Raw genomic sequence first — 13081 nt, 5'->3', positions numbered from 1 at the left:
TTTCAGGATTAGCAGCGTGGCACCAAACAGGTGCTTGGTGGGAGGATGCAGAGAAGAACCCCAGTATCATCCTTCAGAAAGCAGCACGTGGGAACCCAGGGATACCGCATCTCCAAAAAGCATCCACTGGGAAAGGAGACCTCTAGCACAGAGATGCCTCTCAATTGTTCCTCCTTCGGGCTAAAAACACTGAATTTTCAGTCCAAAAAAAGAGGGCAAATTATTGAAAGGAACGTACGGGAACCAGTCTGTTTGCTGCATATAATTGATTCCCTCCAAACCCGGATGTGGGCTAAGAAGCATTATTCTTTGTCCCTTTCTGAGTAGGAGGGTGGGGGGTTTATGCCAATGCTGGGGTTCACAGTGGTACAGATAGTGAGACAGATTCATCTATTTCTTCATCCACAGTCACCCTCCTGAAAGGTATAAGTGTCACTGGAGCGGGGGACCACAGGGACCTGCAGACTCTGGTTCTGATGTGCAGTCACCTCACAGTAGCTGTTGAAGGCTGTCCAACTCCAGCTTATTTATTTTGCTGCAAACTCTAACAATTAGCTTAGTTTCTTGGGAAAAAAAGAAGGATTGTGGCAAGGCCCCTAGAAAAATTGCACAGTATTGTTCCATAAGCTTGTAATGGAAGGTTCTATCCATTATGACCAGGGATAAATGTATTGGATTCAATATGTTTGCTTTGGGAAATCTCTTTGTGTCAGTTCCGGTATAACCAATTGTCCATTATACCATGTCCTTGCGAAGAGGAGCTGATGTAGAAATATTTAACTTCCCCATCCATAAACATTTCTTCCTTTCAGAGCAAGAAAGGGCTGAGCTTCTCAAGGCCTTAATGTTATTTATTTTTCAGTAAAGGGATATGATTTTTATAGCAGGTATAGTTTTCCTCTTTTTTTTTTTTTTTTTTTTTAAGTTTCTTTTTTTTTCCCCCATAACGGAGAGAGAGAAACAGAGTCAGGTACTCACAAGTGTCTTCATGCCAGGATCTGCTCCTAATTTCATCCACTCTGGATCTTGAGCATTCACGCACAGTGCCTCACATGCTCAGGAAAGTCCCAGGATGCAAACGCAGGACCTTTCCCATGTGAGTCCAGTTGTACTACTGCTGCGCCACCATCCCACACTCGAGAATTACTGTCCCATTTAATTATTCTTCCTCCTCCTCCTTTAAATCTGCCAGAGAGCATGCATGCAGGAGACAGAAAGAGAGAGCGAAGAGAGAAAATGAGACAACACCCTCATGAAGGAGGGTCACACTGCAATTTCTCCTCCTCCTCCTCCTGTTTCCCCTCCTCCTCCTTCTCCTTCTTCTTCCTCTTCCTCTTTTTAAAGCTGCCAGAGAGCATGCATGCAGGAGACAGAAAGAGAGAGTGAGAGAAAGTGAGACAGCACCCCTCATGAAGGAGGATCTCACTACAGTTTCTTCCCCTCTACTCATTTCTTTTGGGATTTTGGCAAGCATGCACATGCTCCCAGCATGTTTTCTTTTTTTTTCTTTCTTTCTTTTTTTTTTTTTTTTTGAGAAGTTTTTGCTATAGGGCACGTGCATTCACTGGAGAGACAGGCAGATAGACAGAAAACTTGAAATCACCTCCCAGGGAGGATGGCCGTGCCACAATTCCCTTCTCCTCCATTCTCTCTCCTCTTGGAATTTTGGGCACACATGCACACATGCCCAGCAGGAGTTTTAAGCTGCCACGTCCAGTACTTGACTCATGATCAACTATGTGGGAGTCCAGCAATGTAACCATTACACTGTCTGCTGGTCCCCCCAGCATGTTTTTTCAACCACCAGTTCTGAGACTCAGACTGTGAAATTGGCCATGTTGGATCCAGCCACCTCAAGCATCACACTAGTGGCTGGCTCTGCCCTATTTAATTTTTAATTAATTCTTACCATTTAATCTGCACTTAATTCTTAACCCTTCAAGACAGTTAAGGCAAGTCTTTTTATCACCTCCACTTTGCAAATGAAGAAATTGAAGTTTAGACAGGCTGAGTGACTTGTTCAAGATCGAATATATTGGAGAAAGTTACTGGCAGAGCCTGCCTTAGAGTAAAATATATATGCTCCTGTGAAGATTCTGCATAATCCTAAAGGGGACATGGATTTGTTTATCAGAGTTTGTAATGGGAGAACTAATAGTACCCCTAAAAACTTGAAAGAAGTTGTTTTAACGCAATAATAGGAAATTAATCTTTCTTTGTAATAGACTCCATTCACTTCTATTCTTTGTGCAGTAGTCCCCAACCTCTTCAGCACCAGGGACCAGCCTTGTGGAAGATAAGTCCTCTATGGCCAGGGTAGGGGTTGGTCCCAGGATGATCCAAGTGCTCCCATAGCTGCCATTGTCACACTGCACTATATAATGACACAGTCACACAAGAGCAGGGTTTGTGCTTCTGTGAAAATATGATACACTGCTGCTCTCTCAGGAGGCGGAGTCCAGGCAGCACTTTGAGCAATAGGGAGCAGCTGCAAACACAGATGAAGTTTCACTTGCCTGCTGCCCCATCCCCACTGAATGTTGGGAGAAGGGCCTGTGGCCTAGGGGACGAGAACCCCTGCTTTACAGGTTTTAGCCCTTTCTACCTCTTTCCAGTCCTTCCTGTCTTTTTATCTTCTTCTTCCCCACCCCCTTCCTCTTATCTCCTCCTTTCTCTTTCCTGTCTTCTGTTTCCTACTTTTCCCTCTATCTCTCTTCCTATACTTTCTCTTCTCTCATTTTATATTCCCCTTATTTTCCATTCCCTCTCTCTATCCTTCTTCCTCTTTTCTTCTCTCCCTTTCTGTTACTCCCCATCCCAGTTATTGAAAGAAAACAATTTTTGTAATTGTTTAGTTAGTATTTTATATTCTTAGGAGCCTATGAATAGGGATGTGTAGGCTGAATAGATCCTCTGCTATTTTCACTACAACCAGTGTAACCATTTTTTATCTTTCCATGTCAGATTTCCCTTTAGAGTTTTGTTCTTTTAAAAGTTGGAGAACTAAAGTGCAGGAACCAGTAGATGGCATAATGGTTACATTGCATTGCTGGACTCCTATGTAGTTGACTGTGGTTCAAGTCCCAGACTTGGCAACTTAAAACTCGTGCTGGGTGCATGTGCATGTGTGCCCAAAATCCTGAGAGGAGAATGGAAGAGAAGGGACTGTGGCGTGGTCATCCCCACTCTCCCCAGGGGTGATTTCTTACTTTCTGTCTCTCTGTTTCTCTGATGAGCACATTTGCCCTATAGCAAAAATCTCTCTTTAAAAAAAAACAAACAAACAAACAAACAAAAAAACAGAAAGGAAACCAAAGTGCAAAGTGTATTAAAAACTGTTCAAGTATTATTGTAGGAGTGTTATTAAGTCATTTGAAGTTGAAAGAGTAGAGAACGTGACTTTCCCATGACAGTAACCTGGGGTTTCTCTTACTGTCTTGGCCAAGCTGAATAGTGTGCTAATCTGAACCAATGCAACACGTTTGTATTTTTATAGTTATATTACCAGAAAATATAACTAGTGTAAACAGGTAGTTTCTGATTTGACCACTATAATAAAATAAAGCCAAGGACAACCTGAATCTTAGTTTGATGGCCTGTATTCTTACAAATAGAATTATTCCATTTTTGTATACAGAATGGAGTTAAAATCAATGAAACCATCATGGTGAATAGCTCAAACATGAGCAAAAAGTTGTAAAATGTTTTTATTCTTTAACTTAGATGTCCCCTTCTGAGTATCTCTGAAAGTGGGAAAATTATGTTGAGCAGATTTTTTTTTTTGGTCTACTCAATATAATTTAATTTCACAAACGGCCCTTCCCTTGGTCCATGTGATTTTGACAGACCTGGCAATTATATGATTCCATTACAAGATTAGGACTAGGACCAGCTTGGCCAATGCCAAGATTTCAGCTCTTGGAATTTGGTGAGTGATTCATTAGTGATCTTGACCCAAACATTTTGAGGTGTTTTAAAAAAATGTTAAGTGTTGTTTTGTGTATATGTGAGTTTATGGGGACACAGAGAAGGGCAACAGACTACAAAACTTACTCGTCTAGGGCCACCAGTGACCACCTTTGCCATCATATGACTGACCCAACACGGAAGAGGAGAGTAGACCTGACCTGAAGACACTATATGGATCTCAGCATCCAGCCATAGTTGAAGCTAGCTCCATCACTCAGACTCCCTGTTACAAAAGCAAGTACAGATGGCTAGGGGGCACATGGCCAACCGTGGATTGAATCCTGGACCCGGCAGCTTGAAAATCATGCTGGGCACCTGTGTCCCAAATTTCAAGAGGAGAATGGAGGAGAAGGGATTGCAGTGTGGCCATCCTCCTTGGGGGTGATTTTTTGTTTTCCCTCTCTTTGTCTCTCTCTGGCAAGTCCACATGTCCTATGACTGGTAAAAGAAAAAGAAAAAAGAGGACATTTTAGTTGAACTTTTGTTTACTGTTAATCAAAAGTGTCATGACTATACAATCCAAAAAGAGGAAAAAACTTACTGGTCCTGACTTTGGCAAAGGGGAAAAGCATCCAGTTTTTTTTCTATTATGTATGACATTAACTATGGACTCTTTATACAATGCCTTTTGTCAGATTGAGGAAGTTCCCTTCTAGTTGGCTGAGCGTTTTTATCATGAAAGGTGTTGGATTTTGTCAAATGTTTGTTCTACTTCTGTTGAGGTGATCATGTGGCTTTTATTTTAATTCTGTTGATATGATGTATTAATTGATTTTTGGATGTTAAGTAAGCTTTTCATTCTGGGGTCTAGCCTACTTGGGCACAGTGTTTAATTATCATGTCATCAGAAAAGTCATGACACATTTTTTCATAGAAAAACATTGAAAAATATTTCATGACTTTTCTGTTCTCTTTTTTCTTTTTTCTTCCTGGAGAGGTTTTTGCTATAGGGCGTGTGTGGTCACCAGACAGAGAGAGACATCGAGACAGAAAGCGAGAAATGACCCCCCAGGGAGGATAGCCACGCCACAATCCTTTCTCCTCCATTCTCCTCCCGGGATCTTGGGCATGCACACACATGCACCTGGTATGAGTTTAAGCCACTGGGTCTGGGACTCAAACCGCGGTCGACTATATGGTAGTCCAGCAACATAGCCGTTGTGCCAACTGCTGGTCCCACATCATGACTTTTCTGACAACACAATATTTTTTATATGTTACTGAATTCAGTCTGCTAATATTTTGTTAAGGATTTTTAATGTCCATATTCATAAGCATATTGGTCTTCTTTTTTTAAAAAAGAACTGTTTACTTAATTTTATTTATCATTATTATCTTTTTTTTTTTTTTAATTGTCACAGGGCACATGTGCTTACCAGAGAGAGGGAGTGTAAAAGTGAGAAAGCAAGCCGCCAGGTCTGAGACTCCAACTGTGATCAACCATGTGAGAGTCCAGTGCCTTAACCACCGTGCCACCTTCTGGCCCCTGGTTTTCTTTTCATGATTTCTTTGGTTTTGCCATCAGGGCAGTATAGATTTCATAGACAGAGTTTATAAGTCCTTTTCTTCTGTTCTTTTTGGAAAAGTTTATAGTTAGTATTCTTTAAATGTTTGGTAGAATTCACCAGTGAAACCATGTGGGTCTGGGATTTTTTTGGTGGGTAGTTTTTAAATGATTGATTCAGTCTCTTTACCAGGTCTATTCACATTATTTTCTTGAGTCCATTTGGTAGTTCGTTTCTTCCTAGAGATTTGTCTATTGCATCCAAGCTATGTAATTTGTTGGCATACAGTTGATTATAGTATTCCTTTATAATCATTTTTATTTGTGTTAGATTGGTGGTAATGTCTAATTTATGATTCTATTAATTTCTTTTTCTATTTTTGGTCAGCCTAACTAAAGATTTATTAACTTTGTTGATCTTTTCAAAGAATGAACTTTTGGCTTTTATTTTTCAATCACTTGAGCTCATGATACCGTTTTCACACCAATAAAGATATATTCATTTTTAAATTAGTTTTTCATAATAGAACTTTTAAATATTTATGAAGTATTTACAAATGTTATCTGAACATTTTATTTGGCTAGATTCTCATATGCTTAACACTGGAAATATTTTGAAAGAAAATATCAACAGTGATTCAGTGCTGCCGACCAGTGGAAAATATGATCTGAAGAAACAGCATAGTGTCACTCAAGCCACTCAGACAAGTCCAGAGGTTCCTTGGCCTTCTCAGTCAGTTAACTGTCCTGAGTACTCCTTTGACTTTACTAGGCAACAGGTAATGGAAAAACAATTCAGATTCAGTCATTAAAATAATTAAATATAAGATTCTAATAGTTGAAACATTATTTATTTAACTACTCAGAAGGTATTGAGTTAATAATACATTGTGCCTAGCCACTGTACTAGATTCTATGGTTATATTGTTGAACAAGATAAAACAACTTTAGCACCTTCTATCCTCCTGCATTGGTATCAATATTCTTCTAATTTTTCCTCTCAGATTCATCCATTATTTTAATAAATAATTAATATTTAAGTATTTATACTATTTTTTAATTTAACATTTGTTTAACCATTTTTTCATATTGCTGTATTTGCTTCAGGTTCATTTTTATTGGCTGAGTAATATAGATGTGAATATACCATTGATTCTGAACCTTCCTCTTTTTTTTTTTGGAGAGGTTTTTGCTATAAGGTACATGCATTTGCCAGAAAGACAGAAAGAGACAGAGAGACAGAGAGACAGCGAGAAATCACGCTCCAGGGGGGATGGCCATGCCACAATACCTTCTCCTTTATTCTCCACTCGGGATCTTGGGCATGCACGCACATGCACCTGGCATGAGTTTAAGCCACCGGGGCTGGGACTCAAACTGCAGGTGACTATATCAGAGTTAAGCGACATAGCCATTACGCTAACTGCTGGTCTCTGAACCTTCCTCTTAACATTTGTTCACATTTTAGTTGGTTCTGATGTATTGCCCTTATAAATAAACAAAATGTTCAGCAGACTTTTAATTCTCTGTGATAAAATCACAGAATCAGTTCATTCACCTTTCCAACAAGGGTTCATTGGATGCCCACTCTGAACTAGGGATGTAGAATTGAGAAATACACCATCTCTATCTACTGAAGACCTCAAAGTCTAGTGGGACAAGCGTGTACAATTGGTAGTTGTAACATACTTTGTCCAGTGCTGTGCTGCAGGCTGAGGGAAGTACAGGGACCTATCTAACTTGTCCTATAAAGCAGTAATTCTAATCCAGTACTAAAAGAAGTCTGAGAACTCTGAAATTAGATGTACATATTTTAGTGTATCTGTATAAATGCAGAAAGTCCTTACTTTTATCATTTACTTATACTTTTGGGGTAGGGAATGACTCTAAGAGCATAAAATACTAGCACTAAGTCTTAAAGAGAGGAGGGGAGACCTGTTGGCCATCTAGCTGAAAATGGCTAATTGAATATTCAGCATGTGAGTCAAACTTAAGAGAGAGGTTTGTGTTACATCAGACTATCTGTGATAGCCATAGTCTCAGGAGATGATGAGATCATCTAAGAAAGTGACTCAAATGATAAAGGAACACCAACACTGTTTCATAGAATATAAAAATTTTAGAGTTCTTAAGCAGTAGTAGAAAAAATGAATAAACATGAAATAGCTGTGTTGTAAAAGCCAAAAAAGGAGAGAGGTTTAGGAAGGTAGGGGAGGTCAGCAGTGTCTAAAACCACAAAGGCCAAGGCAACAGAATCACTGTTAGATTTGGAAATTAGGAGTTAATTTGTATTTTGAATTGTTGAGGTCTGAGCTTAGGGACATTTTTAAGTGTTTACAATCTATGTGGACCCTTCCCAGCACTAGGTATTTTTACTATCCAGGTGTCATACTTTTGGATATGATGTAAATAGTCTTTATCTTCTGAAAATAATTCTCTTGTATTCCAAACTTGTCATTTCAGCTCATAGAAGAGAATGAATCTCTTAAGCAGGAACTGGCTAAAGCTAAAATGGCTCTTGCAGAGGCTCACTTGGAAAAAGATGCTCTTCTTCATCATATAAAGAAGATGACAGCTGAATAGCAGGAGTGACAGTGAAAACTCAAATTACAGTTTTGGAGTTAAGAAGGTTATAGTTATATTGCGAATGTTGCAAATTGACTTTCCTTTCCATGAAAAGACAATAAAATGAGATGGAATGTGGTGAAGTGGTGACTATTCCAAAGCCAGCTTAGAAAGTATTAGGTACATACATTACAATCTTTTGGTTGTTTTGTATTTTGGGGTTTATCTCTCTTTTAAACTAGTGTGGTCTAGGGAAGTCGGTACATACTGTAAAATAATTACATGCCTAATGAAAAGATGTCATTTCCTAATTTTGATATCTCATTATAGGCATTTTTAAAAATTAAAACCAAATGTGTTCACACAGATAACTGAATTTATTTCTATTTGTTAATAATTTACTATTATTTACAAAGATTCAAATGCTTTAGGGCTAATGTAAAATAAAAGGAGGCTTATATTTTAAATGTTATTAAAATTATGTACTTAAATCTATAATTATTTAATTACTGTGGAAAGTCCAATCAAACAAATAAATTATATAATTAATGTGTTTGAAAACTGGAAAACCATCCTACTGAACTTAACAAAATAATTTGAAAATGTGAAAAAAAATTTTAAATGATGGATGAATCATGTAAGTTGGGGCAATAATTTTCCAGAAAAAGATGGTACAGTGTAAAAATAAAAAGCACAAACTGTAAAAAAGCAAAATATTAGAGTATATGGCCAAGTGATTTAAAAACAATACTTGTACATTCCTTTAAATGTTTATTGTTAAAAGTAAAAGAATAATTTAACTATCCTGCTAAATTTGGCAGCATTTATATCTATAAAGTTTTTAATTGATACTCTTTATATTATTTCTTTACCTTCATCTTTCCTCTTTAACTTGAGGAATGTTTCCAGAGAATTTTCTTTTCACATACATAAAACAATTTCATACCAATCTTATAGTATATTAGATGGATGTTTGCACATACTAAATTTATAAAACTAGTTTTGATTGAAGTTCTATGTGACATAAATAATCTTCTATAATAATAGTCATTAGTAAATTTTGAATTCTATTTTCTAGGGATTAAGGTTGAAATCAACATGAGAGAGAATCTCAGTCATGCAGTATGAAGTGAACGTTCATGAGTATTTGAGAAACAGGCTTTTAAAGAGACTTAAAATGAATTTCTGATAGAGTTAAATTAAGTGGTATCTATTTTAAAATTTACATTCTTAAACATAAGTATATACAAGAGAGAATGTGAAACAGTGGGACTACTCTTTCTTTTTGATACTTGAATTTTCCAAACCATTTTGCAACACTTTATGGTGCTTTGTTTGGCCTGACATCCATCCATCCCTATACTATATATCTGAGTGTGTGGGGAAAAATACATCATTTCATTTACATGAAGTGTTGGAGTGATTTATTTTATTTTACTTAATATATTTCATGAAAGAGAGAGAGAGAGATAGAAACCGTTTACCCAGTCTTACCATGCTATGGTCTTCCCCTCCATATTGCAGCTATCAGGATCACAGACACACACATGGATGTGCTTGGTGTGTTTGGGTCAACTTGGGATCCAAACCTGGGCTGCCTTTGTGGTACTGGCCTCTCACAGTGGTGCCTTACCACCTGCACCACCACAGCTGGGCCTGATTTGGGTTTTATTAAAACCTATTTTTCTTCTTTATCATCCATTTTCATTGCTATTTCTTAAAAATACAGGTACTATTTTGGGAGCTGAGGATATAGCCAGGAACAAATTCAGTTGTTTATATTTTACCTAAAAGTATTTAAAAAATCTTGTTAAGCCATGTTAATATAAAATTATATAATAGCCTTAAATTAAATGTAAACTTTTAATTAAAGTTTTAAAATGTATAGCATATGTCTTTAGTAGAGAACCTTTGATTTGTAGGTAGATAGTCAGCAAAAGCAGTCTCTTTTATGGAAAGGAAGAAGGATTGATGGGACCTTAACTTCTTCAGAGCTGACAGTGTTTCTCAGGATTGATCTAGTAGTCTATGTAAATTGAAATTTTCTGTGGTATATTATAATTGTCTGGTATTATAGAAGCTAAACATTTTTCTTCTTTTTAAAAATTTGTTTAATTGCCAGAGGGCATGTACTTGCAAGAGAAATGGGGTAGGGGGAGGCATTCCACCAATAGAGCATGATTATGCCACCCTAATTCCTTCCCTGCCATTTTCCCATCCTGTTGGGATTTGGAGCATATATATGCATGTGTGCCTGGTGTGTTTTTCAATCTTCTAGGGCCAGGCCTCAAACTGTAGTCAGACATAGGAGATTTAGCTCCCTTAACCACAAGGTTTACTCCCCCTCCCCCATTCCTTGAAAATTTATATGCTCTTCTTAAGAAAATCATGTGAACAATAGAGATGATAATCTGAGCAGTCTATATGCTTTGTTGGCTTCTTTTAAAAATAAGGAATACTATTTTTATAGACGCTTAAAATTCATGAAACACTTCCAGAAACATTATCTCATGTAATTCTCAACCCATAGTAAAAGTTAAAGAAAAATTTTAAAGAAGACAAATGACTTGACTAACATTACAATTAGTAACCTAGTCTTTTGAATTAAAGCCCAGTAATATATGCTATATATCTTTTGTTTTACTTAGTCATTAGTTTACAGATTTCTCCAGACATGAAGTAAGGAGGGAAAATCACTGTCTTATCTTTTTCTTTTGAAGGTGATTATTATACTTTTAGTATTGTATGTATGTGTGATATATATGTTACCATGTGTGTATTCAAACTACTAATACTTCAAGATAGTGAGACAGTTTTTATTTGATTAAGTCATCCTTAAACTATTTGGCAGTGTGAGAAATAGAAAAATAAATCTATAATAAGCTTTGGAGGATTTTTTAAATGACCATAAATCAGAAATAAAGGTGTCACATCTTAAAAAAATTTGTTATTAAATCTCTAGCAGAGAGATGTTAATGATCTGAGAGCAGAAATGGTAATTGTGTCTGGCATTTTATTTTTTGTATTTGCTTTTAGTTTTGGTTTTAGGTGTTTTTTTCCTTTGTTTTCAATTGACACATAAAAATTGTATATAGTTGTGTATAACATGATGTTTTGATATATGGATACATTGTGGAATGGTGAAATCAAGCTATTAACATGAGGATTACTTCCCATGCTTACTTTTTGTGGTAAAAACACTTAAAGTCTACTCTTTTCGCAATTTTCAAGTGTACAGTATATTGCTAATAACTATTGTCACCATTATGTGCAATATATCTCTTAAACTTAGTTCTTCTAACTGAAATTTTGTGCTTTTGATCAATATTTTCCAACTCTCTTCAACCCCCAGCCTTTGGTAACTCTGTTCTCTGAGTTTGACTTTTTTGCACTCCACATACTCATGTAAGTGAGATCATGCAGTATTTGTTACCCTGTGTGTGGCTTATTTTACTTAAAGTAATATCCAGAAGATTCATACATATTACTGAGAAAAGGCAGGCGTGTTTTTCAAGCTAATGGAACCTAGACTGAAACCATCGGCTATAGAGGATCTGGCTCTTGATGTATAGGGCCTAACCACTGTGCTACAGGGCCCTTATGTCTTCTGTTATTTTTATGATTTGTGGTCTTATGCATAAGTCTTCAATCCAGTTTAATTTATTTTTGTATGTAGGGTGAGATGAGAATCTTAATTTTATTCTTTTGTGTCTGAATAGCCAATTTTCCTAGCACCATTTATTGAGATTTTCCTTTTCTCTTTGTATGTTCTTAGCACCTTTGTTAAAGATCAATTGGCCATGAATACATGAGTTTTCAGGGCTCTCTGTTCTGTTAAATTGATCTATGTGTTTTTATGTCAGTACCATGCTATTTTGAATACTGTACCTTTATAGTGGATCTTTCTGAGCTTTGCTTTTTAATTTCATGTATGTCAAAAGCATTTTGGGGGTATCTTGTGTTCTTCTTTTCTTTTCTTATCCCTATCCTAGTATTTCAAAATGACATGTGATGAACATTATTTTTAGTTAAGCCAAGTATGAGAGTCTATGTATGATCATAGAAAAATCATATGTCGGAAAAACTTCCTAGATATTCCTTCCTCTGTTTTTAATTGTTGTTACTCTGTGCACCTTAGTATGGGAATTATAGTCTAACATATTTTTATTAACCTACAAGGCATTTTACATCTCAGTGAATGGCACTACCATTAACTTGTTTCCCAAACTGGCAACCTAGAAGTCGTCGTATGCCACCTTTCTCTCCCTGTCAGTTCATCACTAAGTCCTGTCATTTTACCATGTAAACATCTCTCAAATTTGTGTTTCTTTCTGCTTCTCACCACTCCCTAATCTAAACTATCATCATCACCTTTACCATGCAGGCTGCAGTTATCTCTTAACGAGTCTTCCTAAATCTATTTGGCCCTCCTCAAGCTCATTCTATATTGCAGGCAAAATTTTCTTTTTTGTTTAAAATGCAGTTTTATTCAAGACAACCCACCTACTACACTCTCTCCCCTAACTTAAACCTTTTCAAATAGCTTTTCAGTGCTGTTAGGATGAAAACAAAAATATCGTATGTGATTTATGAGGTCACAAATATTAGGGCCACTGTCTACTTTCTATGGTAGTTCTGAACATTAAATGAATTAATGTCTCAAAAGATTAAAACAATAGCTAGCACATCATCTATTATAGAAAATACTCAGTAGAGGTTAGTTAATTTTAGTATTATTTAGCCTCATTATGGATCATGTTTCACTTTGTTTTTTTTATCTTCATAGCCCTGAAATACCTGGAGTGAGAATTAGAGTGCTTCATTCACCATAGGATCTTTTTTGTGCTGTTTCTTTGTCTTGAAATACCTATCCTTCCTCATTGCCTAGTTAATTTCTATTTGTCGTGTAGATCTCAGCTTATTATCACTTATTCAGGGAAACATTCCTAATTTCTGTCACAGTATGACCTTCTGTTATATATTTCTACATGACTATTGTACTTCTGCTTAGCATTTAACATCTTTGTAATTTGATATGTATTT

General features: G+C 36.5%; 1 protein-coding gene across 3 annotated transcripts in view; it reads left to right on the top strand.

Moving 5' to 3' along the window:
- Positions 1-12569, top strand: part of BLTP3B (bridge-like lipid transfer protein family member 3B) — a 110125-nt gene extending 97556 nt beyond the window's left edge. For 2 of the 3 annotated variants that reach the window (XM_006141376.3, XM_006141377.3), the window contains 2 exons: positions 6059-6252; positions 7937-12569. In XM_006141376.3, coding sequence (XP_006141438.1) covers positions 6059-6252; positions 7937-8056 — 314 coding nt within the window. In that variant the 3' untranslated portion in view covers positions 8057-12569. Of the gene's footprint in view, positions 1-4061; positions 4207-6058; positions 6253-7936 lie in introns of those variants that run through there. The other variant, XM_014591725.2, reaches the window with a different exon arrangement.
- Positions 12570-13081: the final 512 nt, after the last annotated feature.

Source organism: Tupaia chinensis, unplaced genomic scaffold (genome assembly GCF_000334495.1).
Source record: "Tupaia chinensis unplaced genomic scaffold, TupChi_1.0 Scaffold000054_1, whole genome shotgun sequence".
In the NCBI taxonomy this organism is placed as follows: Eukaryota; Metazoa; Chordata; class Mammalia; order Scandentia; family Tupaiidae; genus Tupaia; species Tupaia belangeri.
The sequence above is the reverse complement of the archived record's forward strand: the minus strand, read 5'-3'. Positions and strand labels throughout refer to the sequence as shown.